The 27,012-nt window shown below is 39.0% G+C and overlaps 1 protein-coding gene and 1 long non-coding RNA gene across 13 annotated transcripts in view; one reads left to right on the forward strand and one right to left on the reverse strand.

Annotated features, from left to right (window-relative positions):
* Nucleotides 1–8,413, reverse strand: part of LOC119622038 (uncharacterized) — a 40,349-nt gene extending 31,936 nt beyond the window's left edge. For both annotated transcript variants that reach the window (XR_012092042.1, XR_012092041.1), the window contains exon 1: nucleotides 7,942–8,413. This is a non-coding gene — a long non-coding RNA (uncharacterized lncRNA). The remainder of the gene's footprint in view (nucleotides 1–7,941) is intronic.
* CASK (calcium/calmodulin dependent serine protein kinase) overlaps nucleotides 1–27,012 on the forward strand; it is a 401,324-nt gene that overhangs the window by 288,799 nt on the left and 85,513 nt on the right. For 7 of the 11 annotated variants that reach the window (XM_037992948.2, XM_037992954.2, XM_037992955.2 and 4 more), the window contains exons 10-12: nucleotides 2,260–2,359; nucleotides 6,980–6,997; nucleotides 17,599–17,720. In XM_037992948.2, coding sequence (XP_037848876.1) covers nucleotides 2,260–2,359; nucleotides 6,980–6,997; nucleotides 17,599–17,720 — 240 coding nt within the window. The remainder of the gene's footprint in view (nucleotides 1–2,259; nucleotides 2,360–6,979; nucleotides 6,998–17,598; nucleotides 17,721–27,012) is intronic. The other 4 variants (XM_037992951.2, XM_037992953.2, XM_037992958.2 and 1 more) reach the window with 1 other exon arrangement.

Here is a 27,012-nt window from a genome sequence, read left to right on the forward strand (position 1 = left end):
GAAGCATATAACTAACATCTTAAGAAATACAGTTGTACTTCATTGAAAATAAAAATAAAGCATCTCTAAAAGCCTAATTTCAGTGTGTGGGAAACACGATTTGATATATAAAAATTCCATTCCCCCCCAGCTTTTAGGAAACATGTATAATACGTAAAGTGAAATAAGTTTCTAGAGAAAGAAGAACTCAACATTCACTACTGTTTTTTCAACATGGCAGCTATAATTCTGCATAAGAACCTTTCATGCGTAACTTTAGACTTTTGGAAATCTCAAAAGTTACCTGGAATGTTAACATCAGTATCACCTCTCTCTTTTTGCTCTTCCCTTTCTACAGTAAGTAAACTTTGTGGAAATATATTTTATTAATGTTTTCTGGCCAGGCACAGTGGCTCACGCCTGTAATCCCAGCACTTTGGGAGGCCGAGGCGGGTGGATCGCTTGAGAGCAGGAGTTCAAGACCAGCCTGGGCAACATGGTGAAACCCCATCTCTACAAAAAAATACAAAAGTTAGCCAGGCATGATGGCACAGGCCTGTAGTCCCAGCTACTTGGGAGACTGAGATGGGAGGATCGCTTGAGCGTGAGAGGTTGAGACTGCAGAGAGCCAAGATTATGCCACTGCACTCCAGCCTGGGCAACAGAGCGAGACACTGTCTCAAAAAAATAGTAATAATGTTCTCATATTAGCAGATACCTAAACACACACAAGTTTTATCTTTCCAGAAAAATTCAAGAGTTAATATTTAAAATGTAAACTTAGACTACTTAGGTGATTTGATAAACTAACTAAATGAGTGATTCTAGATAGACCAGCAAAAGGCTGTGCTCACGTTCTAGTTCTTTATTAGCAGAGTTAGTAATGATATACACTTACAAAATGCTTTACAATTCGCAAAGCACTTTCATGAATACATTATGACTTTTGCCAATCCTGTAAGATAAGTCCGTTTTAATATTCTTTTTTTTTTTTTTTGAGACGGAGTTTCGCTTTTGTTGCCCAGGCTGGAGTACAATGGCACGATCTCGGCTCACCGCAACTTTTGCCTCCCAGGTTCAAGCGATTCTCCTGCCTCAGCCTCCCGAGTAGCTGGGATTACAGGCATGCGCCACCACGCCTGGCTAACTTTTTGTATTTTTAGTAGAGACAGGGTTTCTCCATGTTGGTCAGGCTGATCTCAAACTCCTGACCTCAGGCGATCTGCCCGCCTTGGCCTCCCAAAGTGCTGGGATTACAGGCATGAGCCACTGCGCCCGGCCCGTTTTCATATTCTTACTTTACAGATAAGAAAGCCTAGAGAGGTTAAATGATTTACTCCCAAATACCACATGTTCTCCCTTGTAAGTGGGAAGTAAGCTGTGGGTACATAGAGGCATGCAGAGTAGTATAATGGACACTAGAGACTCGAGGGGCAAGGGATAGAAAATCACCTGTTGGGTACACCGTACACTACTCAGAAGACAGATTCACTAAAAGCCCACACTTGACTACTGTACCGTTTATCCATGTAACCAAAAACCACTTGTACCCTTAAAGCTGTTTAAATAAAAAATAATAATAAATATGATTTACTGAAGCAGTAACTCCCAACATTTTTCCACTCAACAGTCCTAAGGGATGTCATGCACTCAAATGGCAGTGATTTCCAACTAGGAATGAGGGGAGGCTATGCATATAGCTTAAAAGAGTCATATGTAGTTGATTCTGTTGTGTGGCCTGATGGATAATTACTACACAAAAGTAACACATTTTCATTGTTAAAACTAAAAGAGGGAAAAAAGATTTTAAAAAGAAAAATGACTCATAATCCTACCACCCAGAGATAATTAATGCTATTAACATTCTGGTGTATATGCAGTCTTTTATATCCATATTAACTTTTTTACCCAAAAATGAGATTATAATATACATTGATTTTAAACCTTCTTCATGTAATTAATCACAGACATCTTTTCATTCCACTAAATACCTTTCTACAACATCAATTTATAATAACTGCAGAATATTCCATTCTGTGTTGCATGTTTGAATTCAAGATGTGATTTCATATACTTTTCCAATTCCCAATTAGTGTTATTCCGGTATATGCATATGTAATTTATTTAAAGGAATCTGAAATAATTTAAAAGCTACCTCTCTTCTAGCCATCATCTCCTATATATTTGACTTAATGGATAATCCTTAAGATAGATAATTTGTTAAATAACTTATTTATATTTGTGTATTTAATAATCAATTTTTTCATCTCTTTGCTTTAGGGTGCAGTACTAGCCGCTGTGTCAAGTCACAAATTCAACTCATTCTATGGGGATCCCCCTGAAGAGTTGCCAGATTTCTCCGAAGACCCTACCTCCTCAGGTAACTGGATAATTCACTTATTCACCTGTGTGAGTCATTTGGTATTTACATCCATTCTTTCCTATTGTGAATAAACTTTTTCTGTGCATTTAGTTAAATCCTCCAACGGATTCTAAGGAAGTTTGTCAGCAACCAAATCCTGTCTACATATGTCTTGTTCCTTTTCATTTTAATACCAAAGTTGCTTTCTCCTGTGGCTCCAAAACCAACATTTCACTTTTTTTTCTTTTTACCTCAGTAATACGTCCTCCCCTTTCCACACCCTTGACCCAGCATTGCATTCCATCCAATCCGACATCCTAGTCATTCTTTTGGGATCTTTCTGATTACCTTCTCTCTCAACAAAAACTTCTGATATAAGCTTTTCCCCAGGTCAGTCGTATTAGATCAGACTGTGGAGCAGCACTGCTTTGAATGGAATCTTTCAATGTAGAGCTGTCATGTGAATTATCTCCTGAAACAGTTACCAAGTTCTTCTCCATATATAAAAATCCATAACATGGCCAGGCATGGTGGCTCACACTTGTAATCCCAGCACTTTGGGAGGCCAAGGCAGGCAGATCACCTCAGGTCAGGAGTTCGAGACCAGCCTGGCCAACAGGGCAAAACCCCGCCTCTGCAAAAATACAAAAAAAAAAAAAAAAAAAAATTAGCCAGGCATAGTGGCCTGCGCCTGTAGTCCCAGCTACTTGGGAGGCTGAAGCAGGAGAATCACTTGAACCCAGGAGGCGGAGTTGCAGTGATCTGTGATCCGAGATCATGACACTGCACTACAATGTGGGTGATAATGCGAGACTCCGTCTCAAAAAAAAAAAAAAAAAAAAAAAAATCTGTGACACTTGCATACAAGTATCCAAGGTGGAAGAAAATAGAAGAGTTATTTGTTTTGATGAACTGTATATAGGTACCCATGAAACAACCTGCCAGTGTTCACAAAATCATTTTATAAGCCAGTGCAGTGGTGTGCATGTGCAGTCATAGCTACTCAGGAGGCTGAGGCACCCGGCTCAGGAGGATCACCTGAGCCCAGGAGTTTGAGGATGCAGTGAGCTGCGATCACACCACTGCTCTCCAACCTGGACAACAAAATGAGACCTCGCCTCTTAATTAAGAGATAAAAGGCCGGGCGCGGTGGCTCACGCCTGTAATCCCAGCACTTTGGGAGGCTTAGATGGGCAGATCACGAGGTCAGGAGATCAAGACCATCCTGGCTAACACGGTGAAACCCCGTCTCTACTAAAAATACAAAAAAATTAGCCGGGCGTGGTGGGGGACGCCTGTAGTCCCAGCTACTCGGGAGGCTGAGGCGGGAGAATGGCGTGAACCTGGGAGGCGGAGCTTGCAGTGAGCCAAGATCGCACGGCTGCACTCCATCCTGGGCCACAGAGCGAGACTCCGTCTCAAAAAAAAAAAAAAAAAAGAGATAAAAAAAATTAAAAACCGAAACCATTTTATAAAATGCTCAGATTTCCATCTTACCAGTGTGATATTCTCAAGGATCATTTATTAAAAGCCCATAGGGTCCTTTTATATGTATATGTAAATGTGTATGTGCGTGTGTGTGTGCTAAATTTTTATTTATGCATTTTTTTATTTTACTTAACTCCTGAATCATGTGTCCTTTGGCCTCAGCTTTTTTTCTTTCTTTCGTTAGAGCCACTCCATATTTGTCATGTTTGATTTTGTGCTGACTTTGATTTTTGTACTCTGGTGCTAGCTTCATCAATATTCATATATTACCACTGGGACTGAGGCCCTGGGCCCTTCCTAGAGCCTGAGGTTTTTGTCCCACAGCAATATAGGAAGAATGAATGTACTAATGCTTCTTCCCTATTGGTACCATGAGCATCTGTCAGTATTTGTGCTTCTCCTCTCCTCTTTTTATACATGTGTGTGCACCTACACAATCACATACACGCACACAGAATTTCTTACCAATTAGTATGTGCTTGTACCTTGTGCAAAATGACAAGATCTTGAGGTGATGGATACCCCATTTATCATGCTGTAATCATTATGCATTATATGCCCATATCAAAATATCTCCTGTACCCCATAGATATATACTAGGTACCCATAAAAATTTAAAACATTTTTAAAATGACAAGATCAAGTTTCCCATTCCAGCAGTTTTACAGTTCCTCATTTTGACCTTTACCAATTGGGATGTGAATCTTCCTCTTTTGAATGAAGGTGATTTCCAAAAACATTCAGAAATGGGAATCTTAGAGAAGAGATTCTGAGGAGAAAGCCTTGCCATTTTTCTCTTGTGCTGACTTGGTCATTATCCAGAGCCCTTCCCACAAGAAAGGCAGGGGTCTGGTTGTGTTTATAGGTGGTCCCCAGTTCTGCTTATTGCTTCATGTCTCTCTTTTCTTCCATTCCATTTTGTTCCCTCCACCTGTAACTTCTTGTGTTAGCTGAAACCTCTCTCTTCCCTCCTCACACTCAGATTACAGTGGACCCTATTTAAGGGAAGTGGATCCAGTAATGGTTTGTATTGTCATACTGTGACAATATGATATAATCACATGCTTATAATATATTTAGGATAAATCTCTTTGAGATTTTAGGTCAAGATCTCTACTACCATTTTCATCTTTAGAAATGGGGCTAAAACCTGGGCATGGTGACTCATGCCTGTAATCCCAACACTTTGGGATGCCGAGGTGGGTATCAAGACCAGCCTGGGCAACATAGTCAGACCCTGTCTCTACAAGATTAAAAAAAGCTAGCTGGGCCATGTACAGTGGCTCACACCTGTAATCCTAGCACTTTGGGAGGCCAAGGTGGGTGGATTGTTTGAGCTCAGGAGTTTCAGAACAGCCTGGGCAACATGACAAAACCCCATGTCTACCAAAAATACAAAAATTGACCAGGTGTGGTGGCATGTGCCTGTTTGTCCCAGCTACTTAGAAGGCTGAGATGGGAAGATTGTTTGAGCCTGGGAGGCGGAGGTTGCAGTGAGCCGAGATGGCACCACTGCATTCCAGCCTAGGTGACAGAGCCAGACCCTGTACCCCCAACAACAATAACAACAAAATTAGCCGGGTGTGGTGGCACACACCTGTAGTCCTACCTTCTTGGGAGGTAGGACTACCTCCTTGGGAGGCTGAGGCAGGAGGATCACTTGAGCCCAGGAGTTTGAGGCTGCAGTGAGCTATGATTTTGCCACTCCAGCCTGGACAACAGAACAAGACTCTGTCTCAAAAAAAAAAAAAAAAAAAAAAAAAATAGAACCAGGCATGATGGCCCATGCCTGTAATCCCAACAGTTTCAGAAGCCAAGGCAGGAGGATTGCTTGAGTCTAAGAGTTTGTGACCAGCCTGGGCAACATACGGAGACCCTCTACTTTGTAAGAAGTCAAAATATTAGCCAAGCGTGATAGCACACACCTGTGGTCCCAGCTACTAGGGAGGCTGAGGCGGGAGAATCACTTGAGACCAAGAGGTCAAGGCTGCAGTAAGCTGTGAGTACATCACTGCACTCAAGCCTGGATGACAGAACAAAACCCTGTCTCAAAAAAAAGAAAAGGGGCCAGAAACAGTGGCTCACGCCTGTAATCCCAGTACTTTGGGAGGCTAAGGTGGGTGGATTACTTGAGGTCAGGAGTTCGAGACCAGCCTGGCCAACATGGTGAAACCCCCATCTCTACTAAAAATACAAAAATTAGCCAGGCATGGTGGCCACGTGCCTGTAATCCACCTGAGGCAAGAGAATTGCTTGAACCCAGGACATGGAGGTTGCAATGAGCTGAGATTGTGCCACTGCACTCCAGTCTGGGCGACAGAGCAAGACTCCATTTCAAAAAAAAAAAAAAAAAAAAAAGGAAAGGAAAATAAAGAGAGTAATACTCTATGCATTTAGGAAAATATGAATATATAAAATAACAGTTTAAAAACTTGTCATCTAATGAAAAGTCATACATGTTTAGGTATATTGTTTATGATGTAAAACAATTTTTCTGTAAATGATAATTTTCTATTTTGATTATTGAAATGCATACATTATGCATTTACTAGAATTCATTTAATCTTATGATAAACTGTGTGTTGCTTGAAGTGAGGCTGGGCATGGTGGTTCAGGCCTGTAATCCCAATACTTTGGGAGGTGGAGGTGGGTGGATCACTTGAGGTCAGGGGTTCGAGGCCAGCCTGGCCAACATGGCAAAACCCCGGCTCTACTAAAAATACAAAAATTAGCTGGGCATGATGACATGTGCCTGTAGTCCTAGCTACCAGGAGGGGAGGGAGCTGGGCTGAGGTAGGAGGATCACTTGAGCCCAGGAGGCAGAGGTTGCAATGAGCTGAGATTGTGCCACTGTACTGCAGCCTGGGTGGTAGAATGAGACCCCATCTCAAAAAAAAAAAAAATTCAAAGTAGAAATATTCTTTTCTCATATTTCAAATCAAATAATTCAGAATCAGAACCCAGTGTTTGATGTCTGAAATCCCAAACAGGTCCAGTGATTGTACTCATGGAACATAAGGGCTCACTTTGGGGTCGGCTGGGGGACCGTGCTTCTGGTGGCTCATGTAGTGGGCCAAACTGTGGCTTGATAACCTGCTTGTTCTAAAATCATACTGTTTGTTGTTTGTCCATATGCTGCATTCCTCCTAGGACTTCTAGCAGCAGAAAGTAGGTATCCTTTGTTTTCCTTTAAGGTGTATCTTTTATGCAAAAGTGTTTGGCTTTGCATGGTTCGTAATCAGCTTGACTTTTTCCTTGGCTGTTTGTGTGTGGATGTTTAAGTATTAATTTTAACACTGCCTAGTCATAAAACTAAAACTTGGATATATTGATTTTTGAGGCGTCGTTACACAAACAATACTAACTTCTCACTTCTTTCTTAAGAGGAAAAAAGGCAGTGTTAAAATTTCAACCGCACTTAATACTTCACATCTGAATTTCACATACGAATACATTAATTCTGGGGAAAGGGTAACATTTGTTTTATAGTTTGCTTTCAAGAAAACTTTCAGGGTAAGTGAATTTTTCTTTGACAATTACATCACCTATAAGTGGTCTTTATTGCTTCCTGTTACTGAGTCCATTTTCAGTTTGTTTGGAGCTGTGAAATAAATTCTGAAATCTTGTCTCTTAACAACTTTTACCATCAGATAGAACATTTATAAGGAATAATGTAATGGCTAGATTTTAATTACAAAGGGGCATAATTTGAGTATGGGAGAAAATTAAAATGTAAGAAATGTACACACAGTTGAGTACCTGTAAAACTGAGGCAATCTGAATAAGATGGGTGGATTGTATCAATGTCAGTATTCTGGTTATGATAATATACTATAGTTTTGTAAAATGTTACCAATGGAGGAACTGAGCAAAGAATACAAGGGATCTCTCTGTATTATTTCTTACGAATGCATGTGAATCTACAATTATCTCAACAAAAATTCTAATTAAAAAAATAAACCTTTACCTCAAAGATAAATGAGAAAGCCTGGGTACTAATGATTGAATTCATTTTCACATTTTCTTACGTTAGTTATCTGTAGCTCAAATTGCAGCTGATTTAATATAAATCTCACAGTATATTAGTTACCTATTGTTGGGTAATGAATTACCTTAAAGTAGCAGTTGTCATCTCACAGTTTCTTTGGGTCAGGAATCTGGGCGTGGCTTAGCTGTGTGCCTCTGGCTCAGGATCTCTCCTGAGATTGTAGTCCAGTGCTGCTATCTCACCGGAAGGAAGGCACGACTGCAGGACGAATCCTCTTCCAAGCTCACTCACGTGGTTGTTGCCGGGCTTCAGTTCCTCACTGGCTGTGGTCCTCTTCACAGGGCTGGCTGTTCACAGCCTGGCAGCTCACTTCACAGCATGAAACATAAAAGAGGGGGCAAAAGTGAGAGAGAGTGCCCAAGACTGAAGACACAGTCTTTACAGCCTAATCTCATAGTGACATCTTACCACTTCTGCTCTATTCTGTTCATTAGAAATGAGTCAGTAAGTCCAGCCTGCACTCCAGGGAAGGGGACTGATTACACAAGGGTGGAAATACCAGGAGACCAGGTTACTGGGGCCCATCTTAGAGGCTGCCCACCACGTGTAAATTAATAACTATTAAAATGTAAGATTCTTTGCATCTAGATTTAGCATTCCTTTTTTTTTTTTTTTTTAATCAGCCAACCTGTCATGTTATTTGAGAATGGGCATCTTGAATGTATCAGTAGTGATTTTCCTTAGTTGTAAAGCTTTACACGAGTGGGTACTTAACAGTAGAATGTTATTAAAGTACTTTGAAAAATTTGTGCTCGAAGATGTTTCTGTTTGAAAGCATAGACTATTTTAATAATCATAATGGCATTAGAGATTATAACATCTATATGCTGACAGAATACATATGCAGAATTTACTTCCTTTAATAAATTTCAAAGTATCTGTACCATAATCTACATATGGAGAATCTAAAGCATGTATCACCATATGTAAGTTTTCATAACTTGAGTTGGATATGGCACAGATGCTTATATCCAAAATATAGTTTCCATTACAAGATTCATTATTGCTTATATCTTGATTGATAACAAAGAATTTGCTTTGTACAGTGGGAATAAAAGGTATTGAACAGGGTGTGGTGATAGAGGGAAGAGATTGGCTGCAAAGGGACAAGAGAGAACTTTTTTGAAGTGATGACAGTGTACACTTAAATGGCGAATTTTAACTTAAAACACTATACCTTAGTAAGCAGATTAAAAAAAAAAAGTATTGTGCTTGCAAGGAGGGGCTTTGATTGAGTAGGTGACAATAATGTGTATGTGTAGTAATATAATGTATTAATTGATCACTAATATAATAGGAAAGAAAAGGTATTGATTACTCTTAGAGGAAGCTAGGCTAGATTCAGATTCTAGATTTGCTCAGTGATGCTGAGTTTCATAGCTATACATTATAAATTAAGAAATACACACACACTGAGAATTTAATGTGTTATTTTGTGAAAATCTGAGAAGCAGGAATGGGATTTAATAATCTCAACTGTCATCCATCTGAAAAACCTAACTTGTGATTTTAAATAAGATGGCATACTGCCTTCCACCATTCCCTTTTAAAAACAGGAAATGTCCCTGCTTTTATCTTTATGTTTTATTTATGAATAAAGTTTGTACTATTTTTTTAAAAAAGAAATACACACACAAATCTTTATTGAAACAATTACAGTGAAAACCTGGGTATATCAAAACTCATTGAATGGTGCACTTAAGATTTGTGTATTTCATTCTATGTAAATTTTACCTCAGAGAGAAAAATAAACATTGCAATCTTTGCTGAAGTCTTTAAGGGTGAAGTCTACTAATGCTGGCCACTCTGCCATTTAATTTGAAATGAATGAAAAATACGTGAACTGATGGATAGATGGGTAGACATGTGATAAAGCAAATACAGCAAACTGTCAACATATGTAGGATCTAGGTGGTGGCCACGATTCTTTCAAACTTTCTGTATGTTTGAAGCTTTTCGTAGTAAAATGTAAGGGGAAAAACTTTTAAGACATGCTCAGCCTACTTTAACACTGAGAACTTTTTAGTCTAAACATTTGACTGTTTATTTTTCTGTCCTCCTTTTGGGTTATTTTTATTTGGTCAACCTTTTTATGAGACTTCCACTCTTGTAATGAAATTATTCTGGACTCAAAGCTTTTATTGACCTTAAAAGCGTATTCCTCTCTAAAGAAATAGACTTAGAAACATTTTTTAAACAGTTGACATATTTATGCTTTTTTTGACTATTATTTCATAATAGTAGCAGAAAACTTTTGAAAAACTTGTTTGTACTGGTGAGATTATTTGAAAAGGTAGAAGTGTTCAAAGTTAAAATGTGCAGGCCAGACATGGTGGCTCAGGCCTTGCCAGCTCTTTGAGAGGCTGGGATGGGAGGATTGCTTGAGGCCAGGAGATTGAGATCAGTCTGCACAACATAGTGAGACTCCATCTCTATTTAAAAAACAAACCAAAAAAAAAAGTATGATTATAAACCTGATTTTTAGATATAAACTTTATTGCCAAATGAATTATGAAAACAAAATACTATTCTGAAGGCAGGGCATTATAATATCTAATAAGTTCATGAATGTGGAAGTTTGGACTGAGGGCTAGTACAAAACCTTATATGGTAAATCAAATTGAGATTAAAGAGAGAATAGAAATTGGACATCACGCCTGTAATCCCAGCACTTTGGGAGGCCGAGGCGGGTGGATCACAAGGTCAGGAGATCAAGACCATCCTGGCTAACACGGTGAAACCCCCTCTGTACTAAAAATACAAAAAAAAAAAAAAAAAAAATTAGCCAGGTGTGGTGGCGGGTTCCTGTAGTCCCAGCTACTCGGGAGGCTGAGGCAGGAGAATGGCATGAACCCGGGAGGCGGAGCTTGCAATGAGCCGAGATCGCGCTACTGCACTCCAGCCTGGACGACAGAGTGAGACTCTGTCTCAAAAAAAAAAAAAAAAAAAAAAAGCAAAAGAAATTGGACATCACCTCATTACCAAATGCAAATCATTCTGGTGCATTGCTGAGGATAAAACATGATTTTGGGGGTGGGGGACAGTCTGTTATGGAAGGAACACTGAATTAGGAGTCACAGACCTGGATTCTAGGATTTGATCTTCTGCTCATTGCCTGTGGCCCTTGGAAAGGTTATGTAACCCTACTGAGCCTCTGGTTTTTCAAATATAAAAACACTTGCTGACCAAGCACAGTGGCTCAATGCCTATAATCCCAGCACTTAGGGCGGCTGAGGCGGGAGGATTGCTTGAGCCCAGGAATTTGAGAATAGCCTGGGCAACAGAGAGAGACCCCCATCTCTACAAAAAACTTTTAAAAAATTAGCCAGGCATGGTAGCATGCCTGTAGTCCCAACTGTTTGGAAGGCTGAGGTGGAAGGATTGCTCAAGCCCGGAAGGTCGAGGCTGCAGTGAACCAAGATCACACCACTACACTCCAGCCTAGGCGACAGAGCAAGATCCTGTCTCAAAACAAAACAAAAAAGCAAAAAACACTTGCCTGCAGAGACAGGGTTATTGTGGAATCACATAAGGTAGTGAGTGTAAAAGCACTTTGGAAATTATAAGCTGTTAATACAAATATAAGTATGAAAATAATTTCAACTGTGGCTTTAAGAAAACAGTACTATAAAAGGAATTGTTTTCTGTGGTTAAGTCTTTCTCATACTTTGTTTTCAGTTCTTCAGAATTTACTCAGAAAAACATCATTTTAATCAAGGGCCATTTTATGAAGTGTCTTTTGGTACAAAGCACTTTGCAAAGTACACCCCAGAATACAGAGGTGAATAGAATACCTAGAGTCCTACCATTAAATCAACTGCCCTCTGAGGTGAACTTGTATACTTTTTATTGATTGATTTTGTTTTCAAGATAGTTACAAGTTTATTCAGAGGTTTTATAGGAAAAACAGCCTTTTTAGTCTTTGAGAAAAATAAATAGCTCTTTTATATGTGACAGTATTGATCTACAAAATGAAAACTAGTAAGAGTTTAGTTAGCATATGCTGCATGTGTTATATTAATAATCACTAGTGCCTCGGGGTTTAAAATCTAAAACAATAGCAATGGAAAAGCCCACGAAGTGTCTTTGTGTCTATTTATATCTTACAATGAATTGAAACACCATGGGACTTTTAGATGGTTGGTACTGAACTACGGATATCAATTATACACAAATCTATCCAACCAAGAATGTGTTCTGTTGTTCTGTTTGTCATACCCAAAGAAAGAAATAACGGAACTAGAACAGGTATTAATGGAAGGTGTTAAAATGATCAAGGGTGAAGACAGATTTTGAGGTTAAGCCAAAAATATGTATTTATTCCATTTGAAAAGATGAAGGAGAAATGGAATAAAAACTCTATAATTTTTCTACCTAATTACAGAAACTTAAAAATGGGGGCACTTTTCAGAGCTTAAAATAGACAACTTGAGTACAACTAGGGAAATGCTTCTTTTCATGATTGAGAACCCATCAAGTTAATCATATTTGGGTACAAGATAAGACTATAAATCAGTTCAGAAGAGGTGACAGATCCAAGGAGGTTTAATAGACCTGTTGTAATTGTGGTTCTTGCCTACTCTAAATGCCTGCTAATAGATACCTTTGTGCTTTCCAGCAAAGCATCTGCTGGTTCTGTCAACACAGCTTTGATCCTGTGTGGGGGTGGTGAATTCCTGCTCATCCACCTCCTCTCTGCAGCTCCACAACTCCTCCCTAGGCAACCTGTGTGTCAGTTTGTCTTTACCTCTTTTATATCGTTTACTTCAGGATATAATATGCCTACTTCACACATCAGTCTGAGAGCCCCTTCCTCAGGGCCAGGGATCACATCTCTGATTTCTCTGAAGCCCCTGTCTAGTACCTAGCAAAAAGCAGGAATATTCAATAAAGATTTTGGGGCCAGGAGCTGTGGGTCATGCCAGTAATCCCAACACTTTTGGAGGCCGAGGTGGGCGGATCACCCGAGGTCAGGAGTTCAAGACCAGCCTGGCCAACATGGTGAAACCCCGTCTCTACTAAAAACAAAAAATTAGCTGGATGTGGTGGTGTGTGCCTGTAATCCCAGCTACTTGGAAGGCTGAGGCAGGAGAATTGCTTGAACCAAGGAGGCGGAGGTTGCAATGAGCTGAAATCATGCCACCGTACTCCAGCCAGGGCAACTCAGTGAAACTCTGTCTCAGGAAAAAAATAAAAATAAATATTTTGGTTATTGTCTGACCCAATAGGGCATTGTTCAAGTTCTTTTCCAACCTCCATATTCATGCATAAACCACACAATTTGCTGTTGAAGGTTTCTCGTATGTTTCCTAGCAAAGCCTATTAGTGTAGTAAGTTAGGCAAAGCATAGACTTTGAAGCCAGACAAACCCAGGTTTGAGTCCTGGCTCCACCATTTACTAGCTATGGCCTTCCATGACCCTTCTGAAGCTCAGTTCCCTATCTAGAAGGTGGGATAATATATCTGCCTTACCATGTTGTCCTGAGGATGTTCCTGGAACATAATAAACACTCAAGAATTGGGAGCTGCTGTTAGTGTTTCCTTAAGTGCTTAATTCAGTGCATACTTTATAGATATTATAAAATGAATAAAATAAAGAGCTGCCTTAAGGACCTTACAGCTCAGGGGAAAAAAGGGTGAACAAGCACACGCATAAGTAACCCATGGAGTGCGCTGGTGGTACAGGAATGGCATGGAGCACTTGGGAAGTTCACAGACCAACAAATGATACATCCCTGGTCTGATACAGCCAAAATTGCTTCCCAGTCTTGAGACTGACCATCTTAGTATTCACTTGATAAAAGGTTGTTTTTGCTTTAATCTTATATTATTAATAAACTGCTACGTATAGACTATATACCAGCACGAGCAATGCTGGTAAGAGACCGGGCACAGTGGCTTACGCCCGTAGTCCCGGCAATTTGGAAGGCTGAGGCAGGTGGATCTCTTGAGCCCAGGAGTTCAAGACCAGCCTGGCCGACATGATGAAACCCCATCTCTACTAAAAATACAAAAATTAGCTGGGTATGGTAGCCTGTAGTCCCAGCTGCTTGGGTGGCTGAGGCACGAGAATCGCTTGAACCCAGGAGGCAGAGGTTGCAGTGAGCTGAGGTCATGCCATTGCACTCCAGTGTGGGTGACACAGTGAGACTCTGTCTCAAAATAAAATAAAATAAGATTACACTAAGATAACTGAGTGAAGATGATAATTAGGTTTCTGTGGTATCAGTGGATTTTTTTAATATACAAAAAAAGCACTTGATTAGTATTTTTGTTATTGTGGTTTCATAAGTCCAGAAGTTTAGAACTGGCTTTAGTAACTTGATAAACATAGCATCATTCAATTCTGTTGTTGATGACGTGCTGGGGTCAGGGGTTCAGTGGGACATTTGTGACTAATTTCTTCACATCATCTCTTGCTTTCCAAGGCTTTCAATAAGGGATGAAGAGAAAATTGGCTTTTAACTAATTTCCAGATTTTTTGAGGGAGGGGGGCACTCTGAACAAAGTAAAAATCCTGAGAAGATCAGGTAGAAGGAAGTAGATTAGGTTAATACCTCTTTAGGAATAAGAGGGGAGATGAGGACTGATTTCTGCCATTTATCTCTTTTATCCCACTTAATATCCACTTAATGTTTTCAGTGAAAGGATACCAATAGCCTGGCAGGCATAATTCAAAATTTAATATTATCCAGCCGGACGTGGTGGCTCATGCCAGTAATCCCAGCACTTGGGGAGCTCAAAGCAGAAGGATCGCTTTAGCTCAGGAGTCCGAGACCAGCCTGGGCAACATGGCAGAACCCCATCTCTACAAAAAATACAAAACAGCTGAGTATGGTGGCGCGTACCTGTAGTCCCAGCTACTCAGGGGGCTGAGGTGGGAGGGTCACTTGAGTGCGGGAGGTGGAGGTTGCAGTGAGCCGAGATTGTGTCACTGCACTCCAACCTGGGCAACAGAGCAAGACTCTGCCTCAAAAAAAAAAAAAAAAAAAAATTATCCAGGCCAGGCGCGGTAGCTCATGCCTGTAATCCCAGCACTTTGGGAGGCCAACGCGGGCGGATCACAAGGTCAGGAGTTCGAGACCAACCTGACCAACATGGTGAAACCCCATCTCTACTAAAAATACAAAATTAACTGGGGGTGTTGGCACGCACCTGTAATCCCAGCTACTCAGGATGCTGAGGCAGGAGAATCACTTGAACCTGGGAGGCAGAGGTTGCAGTGAGCCAAGATCACGCCACTACACTCCAGCCTGGGCAACAGAACAAGACTGTGTCTCAAAAAGAAAAAAATTACCCATGGTTCCTTCAACAGACGAATGGTCAAACAAACTGGTACATCCACGCAACAACCTGGATGAAGCCCCAGAGAATTATGCTAGGTGAAAAAATGCAGTCCCAAAAGGTTACATACTGTATGATTTCATTTATTCTTTTTATTTTATTTTATTTTTTAATTTTTAGAGGGACTCCTCCTTGCAGACCAGGGCTTCCCCATAGGCAGTATGCCCAGAATAGGAGCCTCATTTATTATCAGAATGACAAAATTGTAGAAATGGAGAACAGTTTAGTAGTTGCCACAGGTTAGGAGGGGATAGAGTAGGAGGGGAATGAGAATGGCTATGAAAAGGCAATATGAGGAATCCTTGTGGTAATGGAATGTTTTATAGCTTGACTGTATCAATGTCAATATCCAGGTTGTGATATTATACTACAGTTTTGCAAGATGTTACTATTGGAGGAAACTGGGTAAAGGGTACATGAGACCTTTGTGTTATATTCTTTTACAACTACATGTGAATCTACAATTATCTCAAAATAAAAAGTCAAATTTTAAAAAATAACTACAATAATTTCCATGTGGACAACCACACAGTATGTGGCTTAAGACCCAAATCTTTAACATAATTAAATAGAGCTACAAAAATCAGTAGCTTATATAGCAATTTATTTATTTATTTATTTATTTGCTATTGTAGAAAAACTTGGAAAGTATAGACAAGAACAGAATGAAATAGAAATAAGACAGTAAAGATAACTACTGTAACACTTTTGCTGTGTTTCATTCTGTTTTTTGTTTTTCCTGAGTTTGTATATATGTTTTGTTTGTTTTTTTATCATAACTTGGAATATAGAGTTTATTTAGTTTTGCATTCTGCTTTCTTGAATTCTATATCATGAAGATTTTTCTATGTCTTTGGAATTCTTCAAAAACAATTTTCATTTGGCTACATATTCCATTATATGGATATTCTATAACCTATGTAATCATCCTCTATTAGATTTATTTTCCATTTTGTATGATAATATCATTATATATAAATCTTCCATTTTTTTCCTTAAGGTGGATTTTCATAAATGGGATTACTAAATCGAAGTGCATGAACATTTTTAAGGCTTTTTGATATATGTTACCAGATTGCTTTCTGGAAAAGTGGTACTGATATATATCCTCACCAATAATTGCATGAGAATGGATGAGGTCTAAGACAGGAAGAATTAGAAACACAGTTCTGGAGCATGAAGATTTTTATCTTAATCAAAAGTCGAATTTCTCAACCACAGCACTACTGACATTTTGGATCAGATAATTCTTTGTTGTGGGGGCTGTCCTGGGTATTGTAGGATATTTAGCAGCATCCCTGACCTCTACCCACTAGATAGCAATAGCCGCCCTCCAGCTGTAGCTGTAACAACCAAAAATAACTCCAAACATTGGGAAACGTCCACCTGAGTAACAAAATTGCGCCTGGTTGAGAACCGCTTATCCAAAGACTTAAATGTGCAATGAGGCACTTATTCTTAGAGTTTCTCTACTGTGTACTAATGTTCTGAAGCTTAGCTCCTTGGGGCTCTGTTTTTGTGGAGTATGTATGTGTATTCTGCATATTGCCTGCAGTGTAAAAGAGGCTGATCATTTTTTTAAGGCTGTGTAAAATGGCTTTGTTACTCCTCATTATGTATCTTTCCCTACTGACATCTGCCTGATTTCCTGGTTATGAGAAGAAACTTGTGATGGCACTTCCATTTGCTTTGCCCTACAAAAATGATTTGCCTTGAAATTTAATGTGGTATTTGGAAGTGTCAGTGTACCTACACTTTGTCTTTATCTTCTGAATAAGAAGGGTAAGAGTAAGACAGAATGAGAATGATTTTGGGTCTCTTAAGTCTGTATGTAAAGGGAAAAAAAGGAGTGGACTGGGATTTTTGTTAACTCAAGTTTGAGTCTTAAAATGTAAGAAGCCTATTTTAGGCAGCAGGAGCTCCCAGTTGAAGATCTGTTCCCTGTATCTACAGCTGGCTTTACCGTCGGTTCTTGATGGAATGCACCTGGGTAAAAGGCCAATCTTGTTTCTATAATATTTCAAAACATCTTGGAGTCCTCAAACCCATACTCTCTTCCTGACATAAAACTTGCTGTGTCCAGATCTTCTAGTGCTTCAGTTATACTTGATAAACTTCATTAATTCAAATAAGATAAGCTGCAGTTTCCTTTGAAAAATGAAGAGCACACAAATGCATTGGTAAGAACATGAACTCTCTGAAAATGCTCTGTCCTTAAATGATATGAAACTCATTTAAGTCTATCCTTCAGTAAAGACACTAGCCTTTGAAGTTCTGATATGAATTCATTGTTCTTAAATGTAACATTTAGGTTACAAAAGTTAGTCTGACATTGACTTTCTGTACTGGCTGTTTCTTTTCTGTTTGTCCCCCTTAGGAGCAGTCTCACAGGTGCTGGACAGCCTGGAAGAGATTCACGCACTTACAGACTGCAGTGAAAAGGACCTAGATTTTCTACACAGTGTTTTCCAGGATCAGCATCTTCACACACTACTAGATGTAAGTCTGTTTTTTTATTATTCTTGTTTTTTAGTAAATTTAATACTGGCCGGGCACGGTGGCTCACGCCTGTAGTCCCAGCACTTTGGGAGGCGAGGCGGGTGTATCAGGAGGTCAGGAGATCGAGACCATCCTGGCCAATATGGTGAAACCCTGTCTCTACTAAAAATACAAAAATTGGCCGGGCGTGGTGGCGCATGCCTGTAGTCCCAGTTAGGACTGAGCTGAGGAGGCGGAGCCACAAGAATCACTTGAACCCAGGAGGCGGAGGCTGCACTGAGCCGAGATTACACCACTGCACTCCAGCCTGGGTGACAAAGCGAGACTCTGTCTCAAAAAAAAAAAATTGAATATTTAGCATACCTTTTTACTTTACATGAATTCTCAAATGTCTATCATAACAATCCTTTTCAGTTGCCTTAAGTCTATGAGAAATGTGGGAAATCATCCATCAAAAATTCATGATTGAAATATAGTATATGGCCGGGCACAGTGGCTCATGCCTGTAATCCCAGCACTTTGGGAGGCCAAGGTGGGTGAATCACCTGAGGTCAGGAGTTCGAGACCAGACTGACCAACATGGGGAAACCCCGTCTCTACTTAAAATACAAAATTAGCCAGTTGTGGTGGTGCATGCCTGTAATCCTAGCTACTTGGGAGGCTGAGGCAAGAGAATCATTTGAACCCAGGAGGTGGAGATTGCGGTGAGCCAAGATTGCTCCATTGTACTCCAGCCTGGGCAACAAGAGTGAAACTCCATCTCAAAAAAAAAAGAAAAAAGAAATACAGTATATGTACAGTACAAATACAACAGAGCCTAGCAGGCTTCAATGGGGAAAAAATTATATATCTTTATAAATTATATGTACATAATGCATGCAAGTGATATGTTAGTTTTTAAAAACAGTAGAGTACAAACCTGCTTTACTGAATTATCTTATATTTCTATTAGAAGAATCCATTGAGGTTAGCTGTGATTACTTTTTATTGCTTTGCACATTACTTTAAAACATACCTCCAGCATGAGTATAGGAGAGAGAAAAGCAAATGAGATACTGTACAATAGGCTGTATTCCCACACACATTTAATATTTAACATGGTTTTGTTCCACAGACTCAAGGTCTTCTCCTTAAAACATAAGCGTATATTCCGTCTTTAAATATTACAGGCTCCACTGACAGCAGACTGGGATACAAAGGAAAAAACAGAAGCTGATCATTTTCATTTCAGTCACATTTTAAGTAAAATACCTTTCTTAGAGAACTTGGTTCACTTCAACAGTGAAAACTCTTGGGTGGTTTTGATGGTATTTGAACATGTTAGTCTTTTTACAAGAAAAACCTTCCCTTAATGAGAGAATCATACTTGTTTTGGGGTGCCTAGAACTGTTTGGTGCTGAATAATTCACCATATGATGTAAATGAAACTAAAGCAAAATTTCCCAGAATGTGTTCCACAGTACATTGCTCTGGGAGGTGGCTATGGGTGTTGCCATGGTGGGAAGGGGAAGTAGATCTTAAATTTAGTGGTTAAATTATTTATTGACTAAATAAGTTTGGGAAATGCTACATTCTTTAGTCTTTTTATACAGATGCACAGTGGGCATTGGTATATTGACAGCTGAGATGATCTAAAGGAAAGAAGCCTTTTTAATTTTGTTTAACAGCATTTCTCAAACTAATTTAGGCACAGAACTTTTATTCACAATCCTGTTGAGTTCTGTTTTGATGAGGACCAGTTTGGGAAAAGCTCGACTAAGAGTGTTTGTTGCATTATGCTTCAGCTTCACACTAAATGCAGCCGTAGGTATCTAACAGTTGCTTCTTTCCCCACATGTGGTCAGTTCAAATTAATTATCAGATTTTCATACCGAGTTTGGCCTTTGTATATAGTGTACATATTAATTAGGGCTGACTAACCATTATAACATGTGATTCTAAAATTTGAGTGGCTTAACAGAATAAAAATTTACTTCTTGCTCACTTCACAGTCCAGTGCAGGTAGATGAAGGAGGTCTTTTCCACTAGGTCACATGGCTATTTCCCAGGGTCTTGGAATCGTCTACTGTATCCTTTGTACCTAGCCAGCAAATGAGAGAAGAGAGAACATGGAGAATCTTGCAGGGTCAAGCTTGGAAATGGGTTTATCTCACCTTCCTTGGCAACTGCTAGTCACGTGCCCACCTGGATGTGAGAGCTGGGGAACATAGTTTAGAAATGTGCTCAGGAAGATAAGGAATTGGGTCTTCTCTTTAGTGTAATTTATCTTAAGTAGTATCTGTTCACTGTCATCGCTGCAGAAAGTTTTCACAATTGTGAATTTCCCACAGAAGTTTATACCCTTTACTAGAACTAGTTAGTGAAATATTTAGAAAAGGCTGCAGCAGTGTGTGGAGATTTTGTTTATTTCAGTGTGGTCAGTGGTTAGGTCATTGCCAGGTAGATTTACTGACCTTTTGAATCAAGGACTTTTTGTAACAAAGACTTTTTGTAATTTAAACACTAAGAGAAGCCCAAATTGGTTTCAAAGTTGTATTTTTTCTTATTGATATAACAAGGTATCTGAGCACATCAAGCTTGAGATTGTAGGGGAGAAGCAGGAACATTACTGGCTTACACAAAGAAAGGGGCAGCTATTCAGACACAAACTGGACTTTCAGACTGAGCCAGGCTGCCACTCACTCCCCAGTGGTGAACATCTCGGACCTCACAGAAAGCATTCATTTGGAATAACTGCTGCACTGTTTGGTATAAATTGTCACAATTTCAGAGGAGATTCTTAGATGTTAGTGAGAAAAACATACTTAACTTTCCTTTGTATTTGTTTACATTATAAACCTAAAGAAGTATCTGCCTTATTGGTACCTGTCCTGTCAGTGCAGGTCAATTTGAAAGAGGAGCTGTTGAACTGGAAATGAACCATGCCTGTTAAAAAGATGCAGTATAAGACCAGGAGCAGTGGCTCACACCTGTAATCCCAGCACTTTGGGAGATCAATGTGGGAAGATCACTTGAGCCCAGGAGCTCAAGACCAGCCCGGGCAACAAAGCAAGACCCCATCTCTACAAAAAATTTAAAAAGTAGCTGGGCATGGTGATGTATGCCTGTGGTCCCAGCTACTCCAGAGGCTGAGACTGGAGGATCACCTGAGCCCAGGAATTCAAGGCTGCAGTAAGCTATGATCACACCACTGCACTCCAACCTGGGCAACAAAGTGAGACCCTATCTCTAAAAAAAAAAAAAAAGGTGCAGTATCTTCTGAATTTTGGAAGCAGGTGCCATATACGAACTCCAGTCAAATTAATGACTGTGAGGCCAAGCCCTGGACAATATTTGCATGCATGTGGTTCTGAATCTCCAAACTGAGCTATTTCTAAATGAAAGTTTAGGCTAGGTACAGTGACTCACGCCTGTAATCCCAGCACTTTGGGAGGCCAAGGCGGACGGATCACCTGAGGTCAGGAGTTCAAGACCAGCCTGGCCAACACGGTGAAACCCGTCTCTACTAAAAATACAAAAATGTGGTGGGTACCCATCATCCCAGGTACTTAGGAGGCTGAGGCAGGAGAATCACTTGAGCCCAGGAGGTGGAGATTGCAGTGAGCTGAGATCGTGCCACTGCACTCTAGCCTGGTCAACAGAGCGAGACTCCATCTCAAAAATGAATGAATGAATGAATGAATGAATGAATGAATGAAAGCTTATTCATCATGAATGAAATAAACCATCATTAGAATGTGCCCTCATACCCTACATCCCATAAATAAGGCTTATTAAGCCCATTTCACGGCTAACAGGCTACATTTTAATAATATAATCAATGAAGAATTCAACTGACTGCCATATAGAGAAATCTAATCATTTAAAAATTTTTAATATTTAAATGTTTATGGTATACATTAAGGAAGGAACATAGCTATGACCAACTCTTGACAAGCAGCTGTTAAAACTTTGGAGTTTCAGGCTGGGCGCGGTGGCTCACTCCTATAATCCCAGCACTTTGGGAGGCCGAGGCAGGAGGATCACTTGAGGTCAGGAGTTTGAGACCAGCCTGGCCAACATGGTAAAACCCTGTCTTTACTAAAAATACAAAAATTAGCTAGGCATGGTGGCGCACACCTGTAGTCTCAGCTACTTGGGAGGCCGAGGCAGGAGGATCGCTTGAACCCAGGGGTGGACGTAGCAGTGAGCTAAGATCATACCACTGCATAGTAGCCTGGGAGACAGAGCAAGACTCTGTGTCAAAAAAAAAAAAAAAAAAAATTTGGCCTTTCATTTTTCTTTCTTCCTATGTTCCACATACCATGGTTGATTTGGAATTGTTTTGTTTTGTAGAATCAACATGAATTCTTCTGCCTTTTGTGTTTGTTTTTTCTTTCTTGTTTAAGACAGGCTCTCGTTCTGTCTCCCAGGCTGGCTCACTGTAGCCTCGACCTTGTGAGCTCAAGCACCTTCCTACCTCAGCCACCCAAGTATCTGGACCGCAGGTGTACCACCACACCCAGCTTTTTTTTTGAAGAGACAGGTCTTACCATGTTGCCCAGGCTTGTCTTAAACTCCTGGGCTCAATCAGTTCTCCTGCCTCGGCCTCCCAAAGTGCTGAGATTACAGGCATGAGTCACTGCCCCTGGCATGAATTCCTTTTTAAGGATTCCAAGTAGGGACACCCAGGGGGCATAGTTTTATGGGCCATGGATTAATTAAGGCTAATTAATCCCACTGAGCCATTTTAGGAAATATCTTTACTATATTTATGTTATTCCTGTTAACTCAATAACATTGTAAACAGCTAGGTATGAAGCCATAATTTTAAGACTGACAAAAAGAAACAGAATTAAGTTCCCAAGAAAAACTAAAGATTATCTAGGACTTTATTTTTTCTAGTCATGTTCTTAAAATAATAACAAGCTCAAAATTTGAAGAAGCATTATTAGAATTTGTTTAGAGGAAACAAAACTGCCAAACTGAAACATTTACTTTAAAATGGAGAAGTACTGTGATTCTACTGAAAGGGAAATGCTTTCTGAAAGTTTTTGAATTTGAGTAAAACACATTTAGTTAAATCTGTAGTTAGAAACTGATACAGAAAACTCTAAATATTTGCTATCCAAGTAGTTCCAACCTGGCACACATAGGTAGCTTCTCATTTTGTGGGAAGAAATACAGAGGCATGAGTAACTGCTTTGTCCAGCTTGTTGCAGTATGCCTGTATTTAAAAATTAAAAGCACTGGTGCTAAGATGATCTTCATATGAAATGTATAGATCAATTAGTAAAGTACAATTTGGCATTAGTTTGCTAGGACTGCCATAACAAAGTACCACAAGTTGCGTGGCTTAAAACAACAGAAATTGATTCTCTCATAGTTCTGGAGGCTGGAAAGTCCTAAATCAAGGAGTTGGCAGGGGCATGCTCCCTCCAAAGGATCCAGGGAAGAATCCTTCCTTGTCTCTTCCAGTTTCTGGTGGTTGCCTGCAATCCTTGGCGTTCCTTGACTCATAGATGCATCATTCCAGTCTCTGCTTCCGTCATCACATGTCATTCTCTGTGCGTGTGTGTCTGTGTATTTACATGACCTTCTTAGAAGGACACCAGTCATTGGACACCCTAATCCAGTATGACATCTTCATAATTAATTACATCTCCAAAGACACTTATTTCCAAACAAGGTCACATTCTGCAGTTCTGGGTAAACATAAATTTTGAGTGAAGGACAATATTCAACCCAGTACAGCATGGAAAACTGATTTAACCCTGAATTAATTTTTTACATGTGAGTGCAAATTACACAAATCTAATATAAAATAATGAAATGTTACCCTGTCATCCATTAATTATGCTTTCTTGGAAATTGGTGTGTTAAAGTGTTATTTATGTCTTGTAATGATACTTTGAATCAGAGTTGGAATTTGTATGTGATACATTGAAAGGTCAGTGGGTGGGTGAGTTTTTGATGGACTAAAAAACCACGTTTTTCAGATAAAAAGCATTTCGCAAATATTATTTGGTAGTAGTTTTCAGTCTTCTCAGTTTCTAGTATAAATTTTCCTATTAAAAGAATAACTATTTAGTTTGTAAATCACCAGTGTTACAAAGCATTGTTAAATGACACATCTCTCCGCCAAACTTTGACAACTAAGTTTTAAACATTAACTGGCCATCTGTCATACCTCTGAACAGCTGTTAGCATTTGTTACTCACTGCTGTTTCCATAGTAAATGCCCCACCTAATTAAGATTATTTTTGTGGGAAGTCTCAAAATTATGGTTTCTGAAAATATAATGGGTAATTAGATTAATATAGCAATTTATTGATGGATTTTTTAAATTGCAGTAGCAATTAATTTAGAAGTCTTTATAATATTAATTTATAAGTAGACTTTTATAATAGACTTAGTAGCTTTTAAATATTTCATTAGCAATTAACTGATACTTGGAACCTTTCATATTTTGTATGGCCAACATCTTTATTATAATTTTTTACTGTTTAGGGAGAGTTAGCATTTTTCCCTCTGGCCTGGAGTTAGCCATGGAAAACTACAATTCTTGATTTACTATTTTGCTTTTTTGAGATGACATTAAATTAGTAGCCATATTTAGAAGAGCTTATTTTTAGAACTCAGAAGTTTCCTAAAGGAAAAAGGTGGAACTTCTACAATAATCTGGTGATAATGTTTTTGAGCAATTTGGGGTCTGAGAAGTAAGTTAAATACAATGTTAGGTTTGGATATTTAAAAAGATTGCCAATCAGGAAATGCCAATGCTAAGTTTCCCAAGAATTTGTAGTCCAGTCAATTTGCATTTAAATGTCTAGAATAATAAAGCCTATCTGAGGACCTTCAGAGGATGAGCTACTAGTAATTTCTCAGGGCCCCATCCAGTCTCAAGAGTCAGCTTTGGCAATTATGAAACCAGCTGCATAGTGGGCCCCAGCCCAGTTGTGGTGGTCTTTGTGCTTCTTGCCTCCTGGGGCTGTAGACTGAAGTGCATTGCTGCTTACTTTAAATTTGAGTGTCTCTCCACTGTTTTCTAACTGGATGGGCAAAACCTCCCATATCTGTTTCCCTCCGTGTTTTGAAGTATTATTGTCAGTGTAAAAGTACTACATGAAACAAAATATCTGAAAGCTAGAAATACCATATGTTGTGAATATTCTCAAAGTATTTTTTCTTCTTTCTTAACGTAAGTAAATGTCAATAAGCTTAGCAAAAAAAAAAAAAAGCCACTAAGCATATGGTTCTTTGTTAAGCAGCAATAGAAAACTGATACAACCAGGAACAAGATGAGGATTGTCCACTCCCCACTTCTATTCACCATTGTCCCAGAGACTCTGGCCAGGGCAGTTAAGACAAGAAAAAGAAATTCAAGGCATGAAGATTGGAAACGAAGAAGTAAAATCATCCTTTCCCAGAGATGTTATCTTGCATGTAGAAAATACTAAGGAATCCACAAAAAATCTAATAGCATTGTAGGCAAGCTTAGCAAGGTCACAAGATACAAGATGAATATACACACGTTATCTAAATTTCTATATGTGAGCAAAAAATAACCCAAAAATAAACAAATATTCACAATATTATAAAAAGAATAAAATAGGAATAAATCAAACAAATAATATAGAATTTGTATACTGAAAACTAAAAAAAGCTGCGAAAGAAAGATCTAAATAAATGAACAGAAATATACTGTTGGAATGGAGGACTTAATATTGTTAAGATGGTACTTTTCTCCACATTGATCTATAGATTCAGTGCAGTCCCTAGCAACATCCCAGTAGGATTTCTTTGTAGAAGTCAACAAGGTGATCCTACAATTTATATGGAAATGCCAAAACAATTTTGTAAAAGAAAACAATTGGATAACTGATTTCAAAACTTCCTATAAGGCTACAATAATCAAAATAGTATGGTGTTGGCATAAGGATAGATATACAGATCACTGAAACAGGAAAGAGTCCAGAAATGAACCCTCATATTTATGGTCAATTTTTTTCCAACAAGATTGCCAATGCAATTACATGGAAAAGGGGATAGTCGTTTTTTTTCAAATGGTCCTGGAGCAGTTGGAGATCCATACGCAAAAAATGAACTTAGACCCTGTCTCATACCATACACAAAAGAAAATTGCCTCAAAATGGATCATAGATTCACTTTAAGAGCTTAAAACTATAAAACTTTTAAAAGAATATAGGAGTAAATCTTCATTACCTTGGGTTAGGCAAAGAGTTCTTAGATGTGACACAAGGGAATTTGGGGGGATTAAGGAAATGTTCTAAAACTGGATTGAGATGGTGGTTGTACAACTATATGAATTTACTATCATCCCACTAGATTTCACAGGGCCATTACACTAAATTAAAATTTAGCTTTGTGGCTAAGAATTTACCACGGATTCAAAAATACTAAATATGGATTTTTCTCCCAAGAACTGTTTTATTAACCAGCGTGTAGTTGTGCCTTATGGAAGAAGTCCAAATTGTGATTTTTGTTTGAAAATGTTATGAATTACATAATTTTATGTATTTTCAATATGGAAGACACCTCAGAGCAACTTATTTTAGTTCATTCCTTCTACATTCAAGTACATATTTGCCATTTCCAAAAATTCACAGCTTTTTGACACTTTTTTAACATCAATTTTTGGTCTTTTTTATTGTGGTAAAGTACATATAACATAAAATTTGCCACTTGAACCATGTTTAAGTGTACAGTTCAATGACATTAAGTATATTCACATTGTTATACGACCATCAGCACTATCCACCTCCAGAACTCTTTCATCTTCCCCGACTAAATGTCTGTACCCATTAAATACTAACTCCCATTCACCCCTCTCCTTAGTCCCTGGCAACCACCCTTCTACTTTCTGTCTCTATGAATTTGACTACTCTAAGTACCACGTATATAAGTGAAATCTGGCTTATTTCATTTAGCATGGTATCTTCAGGGTTCATCCATGTTGTAGCATGTGTTAGAATTTTCTTCCTTTTTAAGGCTGAGTAATATTCCATCGTGCGTGTATACCACATTTTGTTTGTCTACTCATCCAATATTGATGTTTTGTGGTTGGTAATTATGTGCTAGGAAAAACCAAATTCTCAGAATAAGGCTGTCTAATAGTAGGGAATTCTGCCTCGTTCCATCTCCACACAATTACTCTTTCTAGGTTGCAAGTTAGGTCTTACGCTGTACATCTATGTGAAGGAATGTGTGATTTCCACTGAAAGTATTAATGACTACGGGAGTCTTTCCAGTTCCCTTATTTGTTCAGATAAATTACTTCTTAAAGCGGGGT

The sequence above is a fragment of the Chlorocebus sabaeus genome, chromosome X (genome assembly GCF_047675955.1).
Source record: "Chlorocebus sabaeus isolate Y175 chromosome X, mChlSab1.0.hap1, whole genome shotgun sequence".
NCBI classification, from domain to species: Eukaryota; Metazoa; Chordata; class Mammalia; order Primates; family Cercopithecidae; genus Chlorocebus; species Chlorocebus sabaeus.